Below are 23,745 nucleotides of genomic sequence, written 5' to 3' on the forward strand. Positions count from 1 at the left end.
TTAAATTTCTCTGTGAAAACAGTTTTTCCAGAAAGGTAAGCACAGAACCATTTTAGCACAAAGCCCTCTGGCGGGCGGTTAAGGAGGGTGGAGTAGTTCACATAGTGGAGTCTGGGACATGGAAAAGAAAGGCCCTGTAACTAACCCCCAATCCGAGTGGGAAATTTTGGTCAACAATGCCACAAGGGGGAGAGACAGGCTGTCACAGCCCCTCTCAAGGGAGTGCCTCTTGTTCCCATCCTTTCTTTCCTTTTCCCAGGCAATGGGCTTTGTATTACTCTCAGCTCAGGCCCTCTAATCACATGAACCCCAGGCCCCTAGTTTTAGAAGTATCAGAAATACCAATTTTGCATGTCATTTCCATACATATTGGGAGGCAGCAACCCCCCACCCCATACAGATTCTATTGCCTTAAGCCAATTATCTAACTCCTTAATGGGGATAACAATATGCAGTTTTTGAATTTGTCATAGATTAGAGATGACATTTAGTGCATAGCAGAGTGCTAATAACCACAATGACTCTCATTTCTGAATACTTTCCATGTGCTCCACACTCTTCTACGTCCCGTCTACAGCTGCAGCCTTGCAAGGCAGGGCTTACTGTATTTCAGTCTTACTGAAGTCTAAGGCCGAAGTTTAATTTTTTTCATGTTTATTCTGAAAATCCATAGAATTTTTGAATGAACAGATATGATATTATTATTCTCATTTAAAAAATGAGAACTGAGTCTTAGAAAGGTTGGGTTCAGGTTTGATTCAAGAAATAGGTGAAATACCTTAATACCATCCTAAGTTAATTTAAATTCAAAAGCCATGATCTTGGCTATTACAGATTCATGCCCCTAGAGTAGACGTTTACCTGCACTGCGTGGACACCAGGTGATCCATGGTGGACATAAGGGCATCTGCAGACTTCTTAATATGATTTTGCATATGACTTTTTTTCTGGGGAGGTCAATAGGCTCTAGTATATTCTCAAGAGAGTTCAGGACTGCCAAAAAGCTTAAAGAAAGAACATCTGGGGGTAATCAACCATAATCAATAAGCAGGATCTGGCCTTATGTGGTACAACATGTTTTAATTTTTTATAAAAAACACACTGCAGCTGTGGATTACCTTTGGTATCCCACGTTTCACCTAATCCATATTCTTACCAGATTCACTAATAGCTTCTACAAACCCCATAGACCCCCGGGCTGGAACTGCAGTGCTTTGGCTCGGGAACTGCCTGTCCCCCTCATCGTTTATCCCACAGCAATCAGGATTTCAGGCCCATGGTCCCAGGTCACCTTCCAGTCACTCCCACTCCCAGAGGCACCTCCAGCCCAGTGTACACAGCTCTCCAGACAGCCTTGTCCAAGGAGGCTTCGCTTGCCCTACACTCCGGCCCCTGGGGGGGTCATGGAACATTCAAACCACTTCTCGAATCTTCTTACTTTACTTGGGCTATAAGCCTCTGACATGCCTTCAAGCTAAACTGCCTCCTTTCTCTATGTACCTGGCTACCCACCTGCCAGCGATGCTGCACTTTCCGCTGTGATATTGGCTCATGTATTCTCTCCAGCTCCAACCTGCCTTCTTGGTGGCTGCACCACCGGTGGCCTCTCAGATCTTTGACCTCCCCCTCTCCCTTCACCTTCTCCCTTGTCTACTTCAGCATCTCACTCCCATGCGCACACCTAGGACTTCGTCATCCCCCAGAGTTGCTCAATCTCTAAACTTTTTAGGGGCTCTCTGTCCACCGAAAAAACCTCTTCCTGCCGCCTACGGCCATACCCCACTTCATCTTTTGTTTGTTTGTTTTTAATCTTTACCCCAAATAAATTATGATTTGTGAACTTCTAGTTTTTGAACTTCCAAATAAATTATGATTTTTAGCTATTTGAATATCCTAGTTAAAACTAAAAATTGTACATTAAGATGACCCTACGATGGTGTCCTGCTCCCAAGCAGCAACCGTTTTTTACTGAGTTTAGTAAACTTGGCAAGTCAAGGATGAGGGTAACACATGTGAGGAAGCTGTGAAGACACAAGGGCCGAAATGAAGATGCAGCCAAGCCTAGAACCAACCAGATCCTGTGATTTCCCCTCACCCAGGTCATTAGGGACTGACAGGGAATGGTTTCTAGCTCTGGACGCCTCACTATTAGAACCACTACCTAGTTTCAGGTGATGACAAAGACCGTTTTAGCCCTTTGACAGCCCAAAGTCTGAGTCTCACCTTTGTGCAATTAAAACCCTCTTTCTGCGTTTCTGCTGCTCAGTTTGTGGGTGTCTTTTTAAAGGAACAAACATCTTTAGTTCTTATTTCAGGAAGAATGATAGACTCAGAGACCACTGACCATTATTTCCAGACCGGTGTTGTCAACCTTCCATTCCCAGTTCCTAAGAGAAGACCCGGGCCACAGTAGACACTCATCCAATATTGGTTTGAATGAACTGTATTAACATGAACTGTGTTAATATTGTCATTTGTTATGGATATCGTGTAGCAATTGATAGAAGCAAATGGTGTAGTAATTAAGAGGATTTCCAGTCATGCAGGCCCAGGTTGGAGTTCCCACTCTGTGACTTAATAAACTCTGTGATCAGAGACACCCTAAGCCCTCTAAGTCTCAGATTTCTGAGATAGGCATGTAGAGCTCTCAGGGCAGTGTCTAGTGCTGAGTGAACACTTCATAAATGTTCTGTATCACTTTCTTTTGCTATCACCCTGATACTTCCTTCTGTTTTCCCTTGAAGTTCGGGACGCGCCACATTATAGAGGCCATGGAGGCAGCGGGGCACTCGATCAGCACTCTTTTCCTGTGTGGAGGCCTGAGCAAGAACCCCCTGTTTGTGCAAATGCACGCAGACATTACTGGTAAGACTGTGGTAGAGGAGAGGTCATCTTAGCCTTGGCAGCAAATGTTCATGGCCATGATCTAGACACGGTTGGGAATAGGAGCATATAGGTGGTGTGTCCAATTACTTCGAATATTTACTATGTTAAAATGTATATTTTTAAGATAACTCTGGAGTCTTTGTCGTCATGATGGGGAACTGACTTCTCTGAGAATCCAACTATGGGATGATGGTGGGAAATGAGATGAGCGGTTCGCAGGACTAGGTCCTAATTCAGGCATGTACTTAACAGTTCTCAGTACCTCTTCTGATTTATACGTTGTGGGGAACATTGAGGATACAGAGTGAATAAATATTTCTGCCTCCAAGGAGTCCAAGGTTTGCTGAGGGAGGCACATAGCAAACAGACATGGTACATTTAGTGTGGCAGGAGCTCCGAGTGAGGAAAGCACAGGGCATAATGGAAACACAGTGGGGCTCCTGCTCCTGGTGTGGACCACGATGATGCAAGGCAGTGATCTGAAGGAGGTGATGAGGAAACTGTCTTGAAGAAGGAATGCAGAGCCCAGCTTCTAGGGGAAAGGTGGGTCTGGCTGCAGATGGGATTTGAGCCCTAAGACCTTGAGACCCTCATTGGAATTAGGGATCATGACACAGATGAGGAGAATCCAGAGTGATTCTGGATTTAGAGTGATTCTGCTCATATCACTGACCCCTCTGTGATTGACCTGTGAGTGATCTGTGAGTGACCTTCCAATTTCCAGCCTTCTGATAGCCACAGAGACTTCCCACCTGGAAGATAAAATCAGCCTTGGCTCCCACATCACCGAGGGAATGAGAGCCAGGCCTCCAGGTGCAGAGCAGCGTGACCCGGGCCCCTACTTGCCACTGCAGCTCTGTCCTTGATGAAAGTGGGTCCTCACCCAGGCCTGACGCCCCTGAGCTGACTCAGAAGCAGGGGTTGTCGCTGCTCCACAGAAAGTCCTGCTTTGGAAACCATTCTGCGGGCTGTTGAATGAAAAGGCTATTAATCGTTATTTGGATTCCGATTGAAACTGGACCCTTTGTCTCTGACTGTGGACCAGTTACAGTTCCAGACAAAGGGACCTTTTCTCTGGCCTGGAATTCCTCTGCCTTGGGAAGCCTGTGAGTGACAAGTGATGGCAAAGTGCATCTGCCTTTAAATGCTGTGGGTTCTGCTAAACTCATTAATGCATCAGATAAAATAGTTCACATTCCAGGCGAGGCTGCGTTCTTCCTCTCCTTCACCCAGCACTGGGAAAAAGAGCACATGCATTCCCTCCTATGAAAGGCACATACAAAGAAAAATAATAAAAAAATTAAAAAATAATAAAAAGCACATACAGAGCAGTGGGTGCAGAGAAAGAGAGTTTTTGGTGTCTTTAAACATTGTAATTGCTCTAGTTTTCCTGCAAAGAAAGATTTGAGAGACCGTAGGCCTGGTACGTGACTCTCAGGAATGCATGTGGAAAGCAATGGAATTTGGAAAATACTTTGGAGAAAGTGTGGAGTGATGAAAAGAGTGGGGTGGGGTATGGGACCAGCTCTGTGACCTTGGGCAAGTCGCCTTACAATCTCTCTCAGCCTCATTTCCCTCGGCTGACAGAGAGAAATAATATCACTTCCCTCCTGTAGATTGTACTCATGAATTTGTGAACACCAAGCCAGGGGCCTGGCTCAAATGTCAGTTCACTCTTTCCTTAGCCAGTCCCACAGCAAAAAGAAGATGTGTTTGAGAAGAAGGGTTAGTGTTTTGTACATAAATCTGCCATTTGGGGAACAGAGTGCTCCCTGCACAAGAGGAGAGCAGGGCTCTGCCAACCTGGGAAATGTCCTCTAAGTGAGGGGAGGAATCTCTCTGTGCCCTGGGCATTTGGTGAAATGTGGTTTGAAGAAGTACTTGTTGTGCACTAAGTAATTGTAGGTTTCCCCCACTGACTTGGAACTAAATGTTCCTCCTTCTAGATTTTGTTTTTTAGTACTGGCAATTTCAGTAGGGTTTCCCTCCTCCTGTCTTATTTATGATTTTAATCATTTGTTCATTAATTTACTCTGAAACCTTCTCTGAGTACACCAATGAATCAAACACTGAGAAGGGGATGGGGGTGCAAAGAAGAGCAATGCAGTACTGCCAACAGGGTCATTACAAACAGAAAAATTGCCCTCGGTGCTCCCTCCAGTGTTAGGAGAGTACAGCGGGACCCAGAGGACATTGGTGTCAGTCCTGGCAGGGAACAGATAATACTCAAACTAGATTAACTGGAGAGAAGTCACCAGGCAGTACCCTGGGGTTACTCACAGTCTTACACCTGTAGGCTGACAGGGGCCAGGGCAGGCAGTAATCATCCTAAAATCTAGGGGCTCCTTGACGAAGGCCACCAGCCTGGAGCTTAGTCAAGGATGCAGCCAGAGGGTAACCAGGCCCCAGATGTGGTGCCGCAGGCCAGTGTTCCAGGCCCAGAGCAGGGTGGGGGTGGGGGATGGGGGTAGGGGGTGGGAGAAGGAAGAGGTGGGGATGATCTGAGGGGCCACTGGAAGCAGTGAGTTGGTTCCACCCAGCGTAATGGGTGTGGAGAGACTTCAGAGATAGGTCAGCTTTAAGGATCAAGACAACTAACTAGTGGTAATTTAATGCGTCCTGTAAGCTAAGTTTTGTTTTAAGTGCCTTATTCACAATAGCATTTTTAATCCTCACAGCAGCCCTGTGAGGTAGGTGGGGTTTAAACCCTATTTTGCGGATGGGAAAACTGAGGCTCAGAGAGGTTAGCTAACTTGCCTAGGGTCACACAGCTAAGTCAGCAACGGAACCAGAATTCCAATCCTGGCAGTCTGGCTCCAAAGCACTTTGGGCTATAATTGGAGAGCTGATTGGGGGACTTACCAGGTTTACAATGGTTTCCAGTTCCCAATAAGAAGGGCCTGCAAATAGCTCCTCCCTGCTCAGAACCAGTGAGGCTTTTGACAGGGTGAGGAGGGGCTTGGGAGATGAGAGACATTTGGAGAAACTGTCTTCTAAAAAGTCCCAGTGCACGGGGGTGGCTGCAGTCATATTCTGTCTGTGTGATCCTGGAATCTGCAGAGTCATTCAGTGCTCTCTCCTGACTTGGCCAGTACAGCCCTCAGGGCAGCCTGGGGTCTGCCCCCTCCTCACCGTTCCAGATTCCAGCCCAGGAGAAGTGCACGCGGAAGGGCTTCACTCACCATCAATGTTAATTCTAAAAGCAGCAGCCACCATTCTCAAGGGCTGATCAAAGGCCAGAAAATGTGCTAAGCACTGTATGTGCCCCTTCTCATTAATCCTCACAACAAACCTGTGTGGAAAGTCTTAGCATCATCCCCATTTTACACATGGGGAAACTGAGGCTGAACGAGTGACATGCAGAAGGACACAGAGCTGGTGGCACCAGGTCTGAGCTTTCCCCAGAGACCCCAGCCCACCGGATACTTAGCAGCGAAGCCTCAATCTGGCCCTGCAGCATGGGGCTGGTATCCTGAGTACTGGGGGGTGTCTGTGGGAATTCAGTTCCCTGGCCCCTGTGTCAGGGATGACTGGCCAGCTGGCCCAGTCCCAGAGTGGGAAGGTGAGTTAGGAGATGGTGGAGTGCAAAGGAGGTCATGTCCAGGAAGCCTTCCCAGAAAGATAAGGAGAAGAGTCCAGTCTTTGGAAAAAACAAGTCTAATGTCTTGAGTAGGAAATGATTTTACAGGTCTGGCCATAGAGCTTACCTCTGTGGAGTTTGCTGCCATCTCCTGATTAGCAAACACATTTATATTTATATACGTTTTATTTATTATACACATGCACATGGATAAAATCCTGAGAATTTTAAGTGATTTCTATTAACCCCACTGTGAACCCTCAACCTCTGGGAACTGGCATGTGAGGAGCCCCTCCCTGCCCGGCAGACCCCCACTCCTTCAAATGCATGCTTACCCTCATCTCCACCCTGGTGCCTCCACTTCCCTCCCAGCAGTTTGTTCCTTCATCATTTAAGCCCTTACCATGCACTAGATGCTGGTCTCAAATCCAGGGATCCAGCAGTGGACCAAACAAAGTCCCTGCCCTCATGGAGCTTATATTCTAGCAGGGGAGACAGACTGTAATAAAGTCCCTTAATAATACAGCGTTGGAGGGGACATTGTGGGTAAGTGTCATCTTAAATCAATGGCCAGGAAAGCCACAGTGGGAAGGAGGTGTTTGCGCCAACACTTGGAGCGAGAAAGAGTTGCTGTGTGGACATCCAGAAGGAAGTGACCCAGACAGAGGAACGGCAAGGGTGGGGGCCTTGAAGCAGAATTGAAAAGGGGCAAGGAGGCCGGGACAGCGCGGCCAGGAGGAGGAGAGGGCAGGAGAGGAAGATCAGGAGGGGCCCTGGCCCTGGGGCGCCTGTCAGCCAGTGCAAAGGCTTTGGCTCCCCCCGGAGAGATCGGGGGCAGCTGGAGGGATTAATCACCCCCTCTCTCTTACTACTTCCCTTTTCTTAGTGCATCTCAGTTACAGAATGAACCCCCTTTATCTCTTTCTCAGCCACCTCCCTCTTGAGACCGGAATAGCAGGACAGAATCAGATTCATTTCTGTGTTCCCTGCGCCCGGCAAAGCACTTCGTAAATGTCTGTTGAACTGAATTTGAACCGAGTGGCAGGCGGCAGCTAGCAGAAGCCTGGGAAACCTGCACAGGAAGGTCTCCTGAGTTGATCTATGTGGTGCTGGCTCCCGTGGGGCTCTTGGCTACTGCGCCAGCAGACGGAGGCAAGGAAACCCTTTAGAGCCAGGGAATCCCAAGGGACAGAACTGCAGGGGGCAGGGAGGGGCTGCCTGCTGCTACCTTCACGGCAGGTGTTTCTGCTGCGGGGGCTGCCTGCTGGCTCCCCACAGTGCCCCGGTCCTGCTCCCTAACCAAGGTGTGGTCTCGTCCTGTGCAGGCATGCCTGTGGTCCTGTCCCAAGAGGTGGAGTCTGTTCTTGTGGGCGCTGCTATTCTGGGTGCCTGTGCCTCGGGGGATTTCACTTCTGTACAGGTATGTGAGGAACAAGGGGTGGGCTGTGGCCCCACCTCTGTCTGAAGCTGTCCTTCCTCTTGACAGCAGCTCACATCTTGCAAAACACACAGGATATAATTAAGAAATGATAGGTTCCAGACAGGGAAAGCACAAACACTTCTATCCTCAGACATATTTATTGCAGTTTTTATTTGACTTGGCCTCTGTTAGCATTGGTCATTCTGTTTTTCTTGTTGATTTTCTTTTTTTTTTTTTTTTTCTCCTTTAAAATAGCTCTTAAATTGTTTCTTTTAACTTTTCCTTTGACCATTTTCTTTTAGCATGTGGAACAGGTAAGGTTCAAAACTTAAGTTTTTCATGTAAATTTTAGATTTGTATTTGCTTATTTCATCTCTACCCACCACTGTCCAAATACCTTGGAGGGCTCTATCAACAGGAGACACAAATGAAAATGTTAGTAAAAAAGGAATCAAAAGGGAAAATAAGGAACAAAAATATAGGAAGGAGGAAATCAGTGGCAGTGATTGAGCCCACAATTTGACTCTGAGCTTCCTGGCAGCCAAGACAAAAAGAACACATGATAAGTTGCATAACTCTTATTTTCAAAAAGAGGAAACATACCAGTTTCTTGTAGGAGACAAAGCTTTTCCTACCACCAAATTGCAAAAGACATTTCATGCATGGGGTTTTATGAAGAGACTTTGGTAACATAACAGTATTAACAGCAGGTTTACAAATAGGGAGAGAAGCGGCCCAGGTAGACACAGAGAACACAGGCTGTGGAGTCAGACTGCCTGGGCTCAAATCCTGCCTGCACTGCCTGCTCACTCGCTGACCTGACCATTCTGCGCTCCGCTCCTTTTGTTTATCTGTAATAATAATCAGTAGCACATTATGAGTTCTTTCCCTGGATCAGGAACGCACATTTAGTCCCATAAATGGTCACTCTATCATTCCCATTTTATAATTGAGGAACGTGAGGCATAAAGAAACTTAGCCCAAGTTGAAACAGGTAGTAAATGCCCAAACCAAGAAGTCTGGCTCCCAAGTCTCAGCAGAGAGTTCAGGAAATATTTGTTCAGCCCGGCCAGGCGTGGCTCAGCGGTTGAGCGTCAACCTGGGATCCAGGCGATCGGGGTTCGATTCCCGGTCAGGGCACATGCCCAGGTTGTGGGCTCGATCAGTGACTATCTCATCATTGATGTTTCTATCTCTCTCTCTCCCTCTCCTTTCTTCTCTCTGAAATCAATAAAGATATATTAAAAAAAAAAAAAAAAAGAAAGAAATATTTGTTCAGCTGAGCATGAGAGAGCTTAAGTGACTTGCCCAAGGTCTCAAAGTCAAGACTAGAAGTCAGATTTTCCATCAGTAATCCAGTAATTTGTTGTGACTGTCCTATTTACCAAGAACTACCCCAGGTGTTTTCATATAATCTTCCTGATAGAACAACATACACAGGCAACAGAGATCCAGAAAGATGACAGAACTTAAGGGTACACTGTTAGCAACAGACAGATGCAAAGTCTGATTTCAGTATCTGTGCTCTTTGTAGCACATTTTGGGAAGTGTGGTGCACGACATTCTGTCTAAGCTTCTCACATTGATGCCTGGGAAATAGCCCTTCCAAGGAACTGAATCCACTTATGAATGCTCTGGATTTTAACCGCAGTTTTTAAACAAAAATGGTTGAGTTGAACCTTCAACTTCTCCTGGGTTTTCTGGTACTCAGAAACATTACATGGAGGTTTTTATTTATTGTTGAAATGTCAGTGACTTGTCAAGTATTATTTTAATGTTATCAACTTATGAAAATGTTCTCACAACTAGATGCATTACCCTTCCTGGAACAAATTATAATTGCTGAAACAAAACAGTAGAGATGCTTGCTAAGGGCTTGCATGGGTTACCTCATGTTATGGACTAAATGTTTGTGTCCTCTCAGAATTCATACTGAAGCCCTAACCCCCAATGTGATGGTGTTTGTAGGTGGGTCTTTCAGAGATAATTAAGATTTGATGAGGTCATGAGAATGGGGCCCTTCTGATAGGTATTTTATTATAGCAGCCCAAGCAGACTAAGACACCTCATTTCATTTTGACAGTCTCCCTTCCTGCAGGATAGATGTTTTTATCCTTGTGGGATGTATGAGGAAACCGAGGCTCAGAGAGGTTCTAAGTAATTTGCCCCCAACTGTAGTTGATAATGGACAGAGGAGAATAGAAACCAAGGCCTCTCTGGATCGATATCCTATCCTGATTTTCATTCTGTTTCTACTTTGCTCGATTTTGTTCCTGTTTTTTTCTTTAAAAATATATTTTGACTTCTAAAATGTTTAAAGGTGTATTTTCTGAAAAGAAATGCCATTCGTCACAAATCAGGAGATAGTCTGCAGCTCGAAGAGTCTTGTGACAAGACGGGGCTGCGCCATCAAACACTCCACACCATGACCTATGACAGCTCATTGGTGTCTTAGTCAAACTGAAGTTTATAGCTCTGAGAAGATTGCACACACTGACATCTTCACTGCATGAGTTTTATCATTAATCTTCTGGCACAGAATCTAAGATACGGTCCATTGAATATTGGCATTGCTGACTTGAGTAGCAGCTGCCAGGCTCACAGCATCTTAAGGACGAGCCCACGTCTCCTATTCAACACAAGGACATATGTGCCTCCTCTGACATTTAGTTTTAGGAGGCACTGTCGTCTAGTAAAGACAGACTCAGCTGAGATACCTGATATCTTACCTGTCATCACATGCCGGAGAGAATCCATGCAGTATTGACCTCTGTATTTGCCTGTTGTATAGCCTCAGACAATGTCACCTGGCTTCCCTGGGTGTTTTGTTTGTTTTATTTCTGCTTAAAAATATGTTTAAATAAGAAGAATTGCCAGTCGCGTGAGACTGTCAGTATGAAGAGCCTTTGAAAGCTCCGATGACCTCCATGAGCCCTGGCTATGATTTTCAACCGCATTCTAATGATTGTGTTTGGAATTGCTTTGGAAATGTGGATGCATGTAGCCTTGGCTTCATTCACCCCTCTCCAAAGAAGACTCGCCAACCTGGCCAACCCTTCTGCCCCAGGCCAAGGGACAAGCTCAGGATTCTGGCGAGTTGAGGTGAAACAGAACTGCTTCTTCCCTGTCATTCATAGTTTTCAACCTGAACTTCAACATAGTTTTTTTCTTTGAATCAAAGATCCTAGCTTGGTCTTCAGGGTGCCTGCCAGTCCTTCCTTGAAAAAAACTGAGCAATTCCTGCCAGCAGCTTAATAATGATTCCAGCAGGCCAGATGTGTTGTTTTCTCTCTGGTGGTTGGGTGGAGGATTTCACTTCTTATGCAGGTGTGCAGACTGGAGAAGCAGTAGCCAGTCATCTCTTCTACATTGAAGGACAGACTAGGAAGAGACCAGAGGACCCAGGCTGCAGATCTAGGGAAGGGCCTCCGTGCCTGCGGAGACAGGGTTTCCCAATCTTCTAGGCCCATGAGTCGATAACTTCAGTTGGGGTAGAGTTGTATACCGACACTGGTGATACCAATGGATCAAAAGGACTTACAGTTGTGGGTTTTACTGATAGCTATTGCAAACATCTATGCATTTCATTTTGGGGATGGTTTTATCAGATGCAGGGAGAGGGACAGTGGGTGGAATTTTCTGGTAGGAGAGATTGGTCAATTATGAAGTTCATTGCTGTTCCACATTTTGAAACCTGCTGACAATGCCAAGTGCCCACCTCCCGTTCTTTTATCCAGTTACGTTCCCATTCTCATAGTCTCTCTCTTCCCCTGCCCTTTCCTGCACTCTCATCTGAAGTCCTCCTACTATTTCCCTTTTCAGTGAGGATCTCACAAAGGGTGTTGATACAGCCATCCACCCTCACTGCAGAGTGCTGAGTAACATCTTGAAGAATTATCCCTCTCCAGAAATGGTGTTCTCCTTTTTAGTAGCATTAAAACTGTGTCTCCAACAGACAGTGTGACCAGATCATGTCAGGGTTGTTTCTGTATCCACAGCTTAATCAGCAAAATGGAGTCAGCCCACAGAGATGCCCCTTTCATGGTGAAAGTTCAGCCCATTGAGGAGAGAGGGGAACCAAGGAAGAGAGGCTCCCTCCTTTTCTTGGTAGGAGTGTGGAATCCCAGCAGCCTTGACCTCTGTGACCTTTCCATTCGATTACTCTCCCATCACTTGAATGTCACCCATGGCTCCCTTGGCTGTCCATGCTCTCCAAAGTGACCTTCTCTGATTCTGAGCAACCTGGAAACCAAATGATTACAATTAGAAGTCGGGAGCATCCCGTAGTACTTCGGTGGGCTCCAAGCCCTAGAAAATTAACAAATTGGATAAAATAAGTTTATGAAATATCAACATGCTTACATTTTCTAAGCACAGGCTATAGAGATGTTCTAACACATGCGAAGGATGCACAAAACAAGAAGCCTGTTTCGGGATGCCTGGAGAGCAAACTCAAAAGGCAAAGGGCAGACGCGCAAAGTGGCCTTCCACTCGGCTTCCTGCAGCCCTGCAGACACATGCGCGCTCTGTAATCGCTTATCTTCAGAGACAGATTTCCCCCCCAAGACTATACAAAGCAAGCTTTAATTGTTAACAGTCCTATTTACTTTGACACCCGTCCTGACCCCCCCCCAAAAAAAAAACAATGGAGGGAACATCTAAAGCAAAAATCAGCAAAGAAAAAAGACAGTGACAAAAGATCAAAATGAATTTAGCAATCAATTTAAGGCGATTACCAGTGTAAAGAAAATAAGCCCCAGGAATCAACTAATTCATCCAGCAGCTCTTCCTCCCACAGTGTGAGGGTCCCCTCCCCGTAAACCACTGACACCATGTGCTCCACCATCAACTTTCCCTGTCACGGTCCAGACAGACCCGTGTCTTGCAGACCAGTGCCCGTGAGTGGCCAGTTGGGAGCCACTGTCTGTAGCGCGCGCCCACCAGAGAAAGCTGACCACTGACGGCCGTGGCCTACCCTCAAGGTCAGTCCTTGCAGGAGACCTCACTGCTTAGCTGGAGCCTCTCCTGTCCTTTGTCATGAAGATCACTTCAGTTAGAGCCAATTCTATTCATCACCCTGTAAGCGCCTCAAAGCCCTGATTTTGCAGACAATGCAGCACAGCTCTGTTTTACTTTGTGAGTCAACTTTCGGTGATTTTTAGTTCTCTTTGGCTTTCTGTCACCATAAATACTAGTTTTACATTTGCAAAGTAAAGCTAATTATCAAGACTGGTTTCTGGAGGTTTAGAAAGACTGATATGTAATGGATATTCAGAAATAAGAAACCATCCGGTTTCTTGGCACATTTAATCACTTTTTTCTTTTTCTTTTTTGTGGATTGCAACTAATTATTCATGTTCATTGGGAAAAAGTAAATTTTATCCCTGGCTAGATAGCTCAGTTGGTTGGAGTGTTGGCCCAATACACCAAGATTATGGGTTCGATCCCTGGTTAGAGCCCATACAAGAATCAGCCAATGAATACATAAATAAGTGGGACAACAAATCGATGTGTATTTTCTCTCTCTCAAATCAATAATTAAAAAATAATAAAAAAAGAAAATTCAGTTAAGCAGAAAGAAAAATAAGAAAACACTGATCTTACTGCTCTAAAAGAACCACCATTTAACATTCTGGTTGCTATCTTTAGTCTTTTTATACATATTTTAAATCATCGTTTACTTTTAAAACATGTGTTCATACAGTGCATAGTTTTCTAACCTTTTCCCCCCACCCCCAAATATATAGGAAACATCTTTATTTATCATACTCGTAGGCTGCATAATTTTCTATCCACAGAATATGCCATTACTTTTCTTACCAGTCCCCTGTTTTGAATATTTAGGTTGCCTCTGTTGTTTGAATAATGCTGCAGCTAACATCTCTGAAGCTAAATCTGCAGCTAAACACACCCTAAGTTACGTTAAAATAGATTATGATGTATAATTGTCAAAAGTCTGCCTAACTTAGAATTTTGATAAATATTAATACTTCATACTCCCACTGGTGGTGTGTAAAAATTCAGGGCTCACACTTCTTGTGTCCAAGGAGTCTACTGCTATCAGTGTTAGTTCCATTTGGCTCCCATCCCCAGGCCTCTTATAATCTTACTCATTTCACATATGGTCCTGATATTATCAACTTTGTTTAGTCACCTTTTGCCCTTTGCTGCTTAAGCATGTGTTTCTGGAGTTGTGAGATTCTGGTTTCTAATTAAATAGATTTAGATTTCTGATTGAATTTTCAGAATGTCCTGTCTCATATGTCAAAGCCTCATAGAAAGTCAACAGAAAACCCTGGAATGGTAATTAATGCTTTAAAGAAAGATTAAATGAAGAATGTGATATGGGCCCTAACATTCATTATACTTATTGCCACACCTGGTTAACAGTACACTCATATCTTTTCCAGCATTGTTCCCTCTCCAAAATAAATAAACGCAACAAATTTAGTCTCTGATTAATTGTAAGTCTCCTGTTCCAATCCACTTTGCAAAATGGAACCATGACTGTCAAAGTCAAAACATTAGCTCAAATTGAGAGTCCTAGTTTCATAGATTAGGTCAAAATATAAAATACACAACATTGTACTCTCCTGCTCCTTTCCTGTTACTTTCTATCCCGGATCATTTATAGATTCCTGCAGCAACCAGTGGGTGGTGTTCACAGTCCCCACTGTGCAGTTGAGGACTCTGAGAAATGGAGAGGTCGCATAAACTTGCTCGATACGAAGTCCATGCTCTTTTAATTCCATCGAACCGTATTCCAGTGAACGTATATCCAGTGCTTAGGAAAGTCCAGATTCCAGTATGGTCGCTCAGCGGCCCTTCACCCATCGTGTGGTTTATAGAAAATACCAGCTTCACACATGGGTCAGCACTGTTTGGTTGAGAATCAAATATAGGAAAAAAATAAGAAACGTGCCCCCTTTGGTCTGGAAATTTTCTAATTCCTTTTGCCTGGAAGACTTTATAATATGCGTTCCAATATTGTTTTACTTTATTTGCTTTTAATCATAATCTGCCCATTTACTTTTTATAGAGGTAGATATTAAACAGTACTTAACTAATTAAGAGCTTTAATTAAAAGACACTTTCTGTAGTATTCTTATTAAAAAAAATTTAGGCTAACAAACATTTTTCCCAAATATCCCTCTCCCCCTGAAGTTTTACTTAAAACTTAAGAACTGGGCTGTTACAAAAGAAAAAGTGGCGAAACATCAACTGAGTCCTTTAGAAACTTAAAAGGGTTGCAGAACTGTATTTCTGTTTTTCTCTCTCTTTTATTTTTAACTTTAGAGAGGAAGGGGGAGGGAGAGAGATTGAAACATCAGTGATGAGAGAGTCATTGATCGGCTGCCTCCTGCGCGCCCCCTACTGGGGATCGAGCCTGCAACCCCGGCATGTGCCCTGACCGGGAATCAAACCTTGACCTCCTAGTTCAACCACTGAGCCACCCCGGCCAGGCCAGAACTGTATTTCTAAAACAAAGTTTACCTGACTCTCTTACTTCATTTTATTCAAGACAACATTTCATACCAGTGCAAATCTGAAAAAATATGTTAACATCTTTCTGCAGAAACACATGCTTATAAGCAATTAATTATTCATTCTTATTAATATTTATGCCTTTATGCTTCATTAAAAAAAATTCCTTCTTGGAAATGAATAGGTTGGGTATTTTATTCCTTTACACTACTAGGGTGACTCATGAATAGCAGACCCATGCTGTGTAAGCTTAATATTCAGCACAGTAAATTAGGCTGTGGAACCAAATAAGAGATCATGAAAGACAAGACCTGTAGTTAAGTCAGGAATTTTCTGTAATTGGGGAAAAAAAGTCTTGAAAATGACTACACACACACAGACACATGTATGTACATACATACCACACACTGTTGGACAAAGTTGGATTCACAGTCATGGAATGTGTAGAGGTCTTACTGAAGTCTGTGAAAGAGTTTTGGTTGCAGCATTAGGCAAATGATTGAGAACTATGCAGAAGGGAAAACTTATTATTACGATAACTTACTAGTTTGATATTTGATTCTCTGCAGTAAACCATAAGAAAGTACCATGAGTTCAGAAACTTGAGTGGAGTATCTTTAATCATGCATATCAAAAAAATTTAAACATTTAAAAATTTGATAACATGTTAAAAGTTGTGTATAAGGAAATTTCCTTTACTGTCATCATCATAATTTTACAAGTGAGGTAAGAGAGGTTAAGTGATGTCAAAGCCATGGCTAGAAAGGGACAATGTCAGAGTTCAAGGCCTAGGCTAGGATTCCAAAGCTGGGAGTTGTTCAACTCCATCATATATGGAAATGGACTCTTCTGGGGCTGCGTGTGGTGGCTTAGTTGGTGAGTGTTGGCCCATGCACCAAGAGGTCACCGGTTCGACTCCTGGTCAGGGCACATGCCTGGGTTGTGGGCTTGATCCCCAGTAGGGGGCGTGTAGGAGGGAACCGATCCATGGTTCTCACAGATGTTTCGCTCTCTCTCCCTTCCTTTCTCTCTCTAAAATCAATTTTAAAACATTTTTTTAAATGTTTTTAAAAGAAAGAAACTAGTATCAGAAACAGACAACTAGAATTAGGATGCATAGTAAAATGTCACTGATTTAGTCAAGGCCCCCACAGGGCACCCACAAAGTAGGATAACTGTAGAGAGTTTAGTAGAAGGACTGTTTATAAGACTGAAGACCAGGACATAGAGAAGCCATTAAGGAGCATGTGATGCATTGGGTTTTGTAACAGCTGGACATGAAGAGGTGAGGGGAGAGCACAGGTGCTGTAACCCCAGAACGGAGGCTATGAGATACAGGGTCAGGTGGCTTGTCAGTGACTGTGGAGGGAAAGAGCTTGGTTCTTGACACCATTCTCCTCTCTCTCTGACCACTTGCTAAGCTCCCCAGTGGCTGGACTCAAAGTCAGAAGGCAAGGGGGCTCACTGGTGCTCCTGTCTAAGCCCAGAGAAGGCTGGGGCGGGTCCTCAGGACAACGTGCAGATGTGCAGCGGTCATTCAGGCTGAGGCGCGCAGGTCAGTCTGCGGACCAGGGGCCCCCTCTGAATAGTGTGCTACAGATTTGCATTGAGATAAGGTACTCGCATCAGAATATAAGTCAATTATGACATTTTATTCAGAGCAAGATGTCCTCAGTGAAGGAATCAGTGTATTTGTTCCCATTCTGGGGCAAGCTCCTTACGTCATTATGGACCTGCTCTTTCAGGGGCGCTGGTCTAGACTCCACGGCTCTGCAGATGATGACAGATATGCTTGAGTCTCAGAAGGAACTTCCTTACTCCTGCATTCATCTCCTGCCTTACCTATGCTAAAGACAAGAAAACAAATCTTTGTCTGCACTTCCTCTGAACTGGGCACCATGCTAAGGTAGTTCAGATAATATTTAGTTCTTTACAGGTAGGAAACTGAGGCTCAGAAAGTTTAAGGAATGTGCCCATGGTTTAGCAGCAAGTGGCAGAGCTAGCAATCAAGTACAGATCTGGCTCCAATGTCTGTGCTCTTCTTATGTCTCGACTGCCCCAGGGCAGTGCTTACACTTATCTGACATTAATACCCAGGAAACAATGCAGCCTTACAGGGGAAGGCCATGTTTGGAGACCCATGGCTGTGTTCTCTGTTTTCAGTAACAACCAATTTATGATTTCTGGGAATAGATACACCCCAGCTCCCAAAAAATCAGCACCATTTATGGGTCCCATGTGACTCAACTTTACAAAGTCTTCCCCAGCCCATCCAGCCAGATCAGAAAGCAAAGTTGGTTTGTTTCAAAGTGGCTCTTATCTTTTTCCATCTCTTTTTAAACCTAGGAGGTCAGGAAGAAGATGGAGAGAAAGAATTCATGAGAGGGATGCCTTTCCTTAGAAATGTTATTAATTGTCTGGGTAAAACAAGAGAAGGAAATAAAATAGCTGCTCCTTACTGAGTAAAGATCTCCTTCCCTTATCTCATTAAAAATTAAAAGCACTCTTGGTTTAAGTAGGGCAAATTAGTAATTAAGTGCTATATAATCAACTTGTGTAAACACAATGTGGAAGGGGAGGCCAAATTAATCACTCCGCTGGCTTGTTTTTGCCCCATTAATGCACCTTTTCCTAGGGCCCTTCCTGTAATGTCAGGATGCATTTTCTGCTCCCCTCCCCTGCTGGAGGCTGGGTGGGCTGTGATAGCTGGGCTGACTGGTGACAGCTGACCAGATCTGGAAGAGGCATGTGTCCAGGCTCCTTGTTTAATTCTTTAAGCCAAGGTCCCTCAGCAGAAGTCTGCCATGTGACAGGGACAGTCCTCGATGGTAGCAGGACAAAGAAGAATTACACACATCTCAGTGCCCATGGAGTTTCCAGTCTTTGGGGGAGGAGGTGGACCCAGACAGATACAGTTATGAAAAAGCCAACAATAACTACAATGGCAAAGACCAGGGGCCTTGGCTTGGGCTCCAGTCATGGCTCTGCCACTTACCTGGGGTAAGTTACTGAATCTCTGTTTGCCTCAGAGCCCCCATCTATGAACTATGACAGTAATGTCCGCATCATAGATCTACTTTCTCACAACTCGTGGTGTAAGGGGTAACCATGTTAGTACAGGTAGTGTGACACAGTGTTTATTTAACATCGGCTGTTATTTGTTTATATAATTGCTGTACAATGAGATGATGAAGCACCAAGGAAAGACTGTCTTCCACGGTCTTGAGGGCTAGGAAAGTCCTTCTGAGAAGGCAACATTTGAAGCGGGCCCTAGAGGGTTAGCTAGTGATGGAGCTGGTGGAGCTGGAATTTCGGGTGTGTGCATGTGACCCTGGTTCTGCTCTTGACTTAGGCAGTGGCGTGCCTTCTCTGAAAGCAGAGGAAGGGACATGGGCCTAAGTCCTGCACAGATCTCTCCCCATTCACCTCAACACAGTAAATATGAGCAGTAACTGCGGAGCCTCCATCATGTAGTATTATGACAGCTGTCTGCAAGTCTGGGTACATGAGCCAAGTCCACTGTGGGCAGGATAAGAGGAAATCAAATAGGACAGAAGAGGGAAGGTAGCTCTAAGTCACCTGGCTGCACTCCAGGGCAATGGCTCCTCCTGGGCTTGCCAGCTGTGTGAACGAACCTGGCTGGGGGGGGGGGGTCCTTAATTTCTCTGAGCCTCAGTTCCATATTAACTGACCCCTCTGAGTTGCTGCAAAGATTCTATGAAGGAAAGCATAGTTAGCACCCAGAAAGTATTCTTGTCATTTCCTGTATTAATTTCATTCTCATGACAAACCTACAAAGTGGGGGGTTCATTGTCCCACTTTATAAAGCAGGGAATTGAGGCATCAGGACATTGATAAGCTGGCTTAAGGTCACACAGATGGCTGGTGCTAGAATGAGGCTGCAAACTCAGGTGGTCTGGCTCCTAACCCAGCCTCTGCATGTCCCCTGCAGCCCAAGCTTCAGAGGCACCTAGAGCTAGATTTACACATTAGATGCTAGAAATGGGCAGGCGCCACTTGATTATGTCTGGGCCCCTCACTTGCCAGTGAGGAGGACATTCTTTCTCTCTGCTGCTCGAGGGAATGGTGGATTTGGGCTCACAGCCCTGGTAATCCTTTAACAGGTGGGGGAGGTGGGGCAGGCCAGAGTGACTCACCAGGGATGATCAGTCTTGGATGCAGTGGGAATACAACTGCTTACACTGATCTTGGCAGTTTTGCTTAAGGAAGAAAACAATTTGTTTATTTGTTTATCACTTATATTCAGCTTCCACAAAGGGTTTGAGGAAGCTTATAATAAATTACTAAGCAAAATAAAACTGAGCAAAATGAAACTCTCAAGTCAGAAACTACGTAAAAAGAGGAAAATACACCAACCACTTAAACTAGGGAGAGGGGTTCCTCAAATTTCCATGTCTTCAGGTTCCAGGTAGTTCATATAATAGGAAGATGCCAGCAGTTTGATTCCCTGTGGGGTTGGAAAATGTATGCTCTGCCTGATAGTGACATTCAAAGTGTTTTAATCCCGGGTTGGTGAATTCCAAGCCACACAGATTTATGGGACAGGTTTGGCCTGTGGGTATCTGACCCTTAAATAAGGGGATTACTTTGAGCTTCCAGGTGGCCAAGACAAAACTGGGAAATATGTCAAGTCATATAGTGTTCACAGAATGAAAGAAGCATGCCAGTTCTCCAAAAGAGACCACCTTTTCTCTTGTACCAAATTCTAAAGTTGCCATTCCTTTCAAAGCTGACCTAGATGTTGTTCCATAGACTTTCACAGAAGGCAAGAATTCATCATATCCCACATTGTTGAAAACTCGGAGCATGATACTGAAACTTCAGGTTACAGATCGCCCAGGTGCATAACTTCCCGGAGATGTTGCTGGTCCTTGAAGTAGAGCTGAGACTACCCAGCATGGTCCATGGATTTCCCTCCACCTCTCTACCCTGAATATTCCTCCCCTCACCCAGCTTTACAAACAAGGCTGCACCACCGGCCTGTGAGTGTCAGAGAGGACCTCAGTGCTAAGGCTTTTTACCAGCCTGGCATCGGGGAAGTGCTAAAATGAAGCACCCATCAATCGAGAAGGACAACAGATGTTGAGGCATATCAAATGTCCGTAAACAGCAAGCCCACAGAGGCCAGTGAACTTGGCATCCTCTTAGCAGAAATACCCTGTTGCCTCCAAGAGGGAACGCCATGGACCTTTATAAACTACATTAGGTGATGTACTTGTTTGTTAATCTCTACTTTTTTTTTAAGGGCACATTTAATGCTCACAGAGTGTTCTAGGCTCTCAGCCCTGGAAATCCAGGTCTTCAAAATATCCTCCCAGTAATTATGGGAAGTTTTATGTTCGATATCTAGTACCCTCCCTTTTTCTCGTAACAGCATGATTCATTTATAAGTAATAAGTAGGAGCACAGTTGAGAGCATGGACTCTGATACCACGTAAAGCTGGGTTTCAATCCTGAGTTCACATGTCATAGCTGTGCATTAGGTCGGTCCCTTCACCTTTCTAAGATGGTTTCCTCATTTGTAAAAAAATATGACTATTAAAACTATGTATTTCCTAAGAGAGTTGTGATGATTAAATGAGATAGTATATATAAAGTGTTTACCACAGTTACTGGTATGAATGAACTTTTAGTGAGAGTTATACAAAATTAAAACAATATTATGTTGCTTACTATCATTATTAGCTGACTATCCGTCACATCTATCCCGGCGCTTTACATATATTATTGAAAGATGGCTGGGTCAGTCATTTGCCTAGTTGCTCTCAGGTAGCTTATTCACCCCTCCTTCACTGTGTATTACATTTCCCAGCTTCCCTTGCAACTGGCCTCTGGTTTGGCCCATGGAAGATACAGGTGGAAGGAAGACTGATGTGTAAGAAGAGGGGAGAAGTTGGGTGATTTTTCCCTTCACTGCAGCATCAGCTGCCTCTCCTGTGCGATTCCAGCTCTTAGCCTCTCCCTTTCTGGTTCCAGTTCTGGCCACTCAGCCCTTCTTTGGTTTTAGCTCCAGCCTGACATCTCTAGTCTCTGGCTGCAGTCACACCACAGCCTCCCACTGGCCCTCGATCCCCAAGAGGGGAGCAGCTTTCTGCTGTTACTGAACTCTGAGTTGCTTCAGCAGCATCTATTTGTCTTCTTGATTTTTTTCTGTCACATAAGAAACCAATTTCTTGTACTAAATTCATTCTGTTGAAAGACCTAGAGTAGTTTCAGTTCTCCTGACTGGACTCTGACTGTTATGGTTGATTTTAAAGATTAAAAGAGAAGTCAGTCATTACAGTGAATTCACCTCCCTCTCTCCAGATTAGGATTAGCTAGGCCAGCTGGAGAAGGGGTAGCTAGTTCTCATGGAGAGCAGTTCACATTATCTAAGTGAAGCCCACATGACAAGAAATTGGCCTCAGCATCTTTAGTGAACACCCAGCTCTGAGTTAGGCACTGAGGTCAGTAGCCTCCTGTAGCTGCATACCTCAGCCCCTCTCAGGAGACAAGACTTGATTACAAGCCAGAGCCAGGCACATTTCAAGATCGTACCTGGTAAAAAGGAACAGAAACTCCTCTTTCTGGAGCCGAGCTGTGGGCCATTCACTATGCTAAGTGAGTCGCTGCATTATGTGTGCGATTATGCTCATCCCCCAAATGAGGAAATGAAGGTTCAGAGAGGGGAAGTGATTTACCCAAAGTCACACAGCTATAAGTAGTGGTGCTAGAAGTTTAACTTGAGCCTATATGTCTCAGAGTCTGTGTTTATTATAGACTCCTATCTGTTCCTCAGTTTTCCAAGGTTTCTTCCTGTTTCACAGCAGGTAGTAAGAAAGCTACGTACATAACTCCTATGCCCTGACCTTCTTGTAGATATTTCCTTACGGAAACAACAGTCAACCTTTCTTACCTCTCACAGTAGGTTTACATGGAAAGTTTATTGTTTTCATTTTTACAAATGAGGAAACAGGCTCAGAAAATGAAAAGCACTTACCTACAGTCTCACTGGCTTTTAATATTCAAGCTAGAATTGGAATGCAGGTTTTCTGTCTCCAAACACGAATCCTTACTACTGGTGACAGCCAAGTACTAGATTGTGCGGCGTATAGGGTGAACTGCTTTTTACGAATTAAAAAAAAAAAGAAAGGCAAGCAAATCCAGGTTCCCCACCTCAAGGAGCTGACTGTTGGGCTAAAGAAATAAAAAGGAAGCAACCTGAAACCCGAGAGTTAGATTAGCCATGACATAATCTACTCTCTGCAAGCAGCCACGCAAGAAAGAGAAATGTAAGAAGTGTAAGAAGTGTAAGAAGTGGGGCTTGACATGGAAACGTTAACTCAGGACAAGCAAAGAAGCAGTGGCAAGAGGATTTTTCAGGTAGGGGTGCGAGTGAGAGCAAAGGAATAAATACAGGCAGGAAAGAGAGCCGCTCAGCTCCTGGGAAGGACCCCAGTTCTAGAGCAGCAAAATGGAAAGCCGGGAACGTAAGGGCTACAGTTGATTGGGGGTGGGGGTTGTTAATGATAAATAGATCAATTAGGAATTTGATCAGGAGTCTTGGGAGCATCCCCTGCCCAACATCCCCTGATTCTGTCTTGTTGGAAAAAAATGTCGCAGGCTAATAGCCTTATATTGAAAAAATCAACAACAGTAAGTGCTTCTTAGATGATAAGACTGCTTCCTGGTTAAGAAAAATTGCCTGTCAATTAATTCAGCCCTGGAGTAATAGCAAGGGTTTATTACTTATCTCTGATAGTCTTGAAGGGTCCCTGAAATAGAAGGGGAGCACTCTTTAAAGGCCCCTAGAAAGCTATCCTGTTTCACTAGAGCACAGTTGAGTCTAGCCTGTGTGACATACCGTGTTTGAGAATTTGGGCGTGGGGAAGGCACCTTCTGAGACAGTGCCACTGATGTATAGGAAGCAAGCGAGGTACCTGCGCCAGCTCAGAATCCACCCCTTGTCCCCTCCACACCTCCCGCCCTGTCAGCCGCCCCGTGGTCTGGAGGAGCCTGCGTGTTGGGTGGAGATCAGAGTGGAACTCCTACCAAGTTGGCGTGTCGGCTTCACCTGTCAGCATCTCCGATAAGGAGGGATCCTGACGGACGCGACAGATTTGACTGATTGGGTTACAGCAGTTGTCCTCCTCTCAGGAAGCTGAGGAACCACTCCAGGTGCCGGAGGAGGAATTTTTAGACAGTCCTAAAGCGGGGCTTCCAGCAAGTGCTTAGGCTGCTAGGAAACCGCAGGCTTTATAGTGCGTGCTGCATATTGTAGTGCGGTGGGCAGCTGGGACCCCTCTCCGAGGGGCTCCTAAAAACGATGGCCGAGGGGACTCCTGGAGTACGCACCAGCCTGTATGTATGTACT

At 44.8% G+C, this 23,745-nt stretch overlaps 1 protein-coding gene across 1 annotated transcript in view; it reads left to right on the forward strand.

Annotated features, from left to right (window-relative positions):
- FGGY (FGGY carbohydrate kinase domain containing) overlaps window positions 1-23,745 on the forward strand; it is a 352,569-nt gene that overhangs the window by 272,216 nt on the left and 56,608 nt on the right. Inside the window, exons 15-16 of the mRNA XM_016205908.2 lie at window positions 2,745-2,865; window positions 7,792-7,886. Coding sequence (XP_016061394.2) covers window positions 2,745-2,865; window positions 7,792-7,886 — 216 coding nt within the window. The remainder of the gene's footprint in view (window positions 1-2,744; window positions 2,866-7,791; window positions 7,887-23,745) is intronic.

This window comes from Miniopterus natalensis, chromosome 9 (genome assembly GCF_054644295.1).
Source record: "Miniopterus natalensis isolate mMinNat1 chromosome 9, mMinNat1.hap1, whole genome shotgun sequence".
Classification (NCBI taxonomy): domain Eukaryota; kingdom Metazoa; phylum Chordata; class Mammalia; order Chiroptera; family Miniopteridae; genus Miniopterus; species Miniopterus natalensis.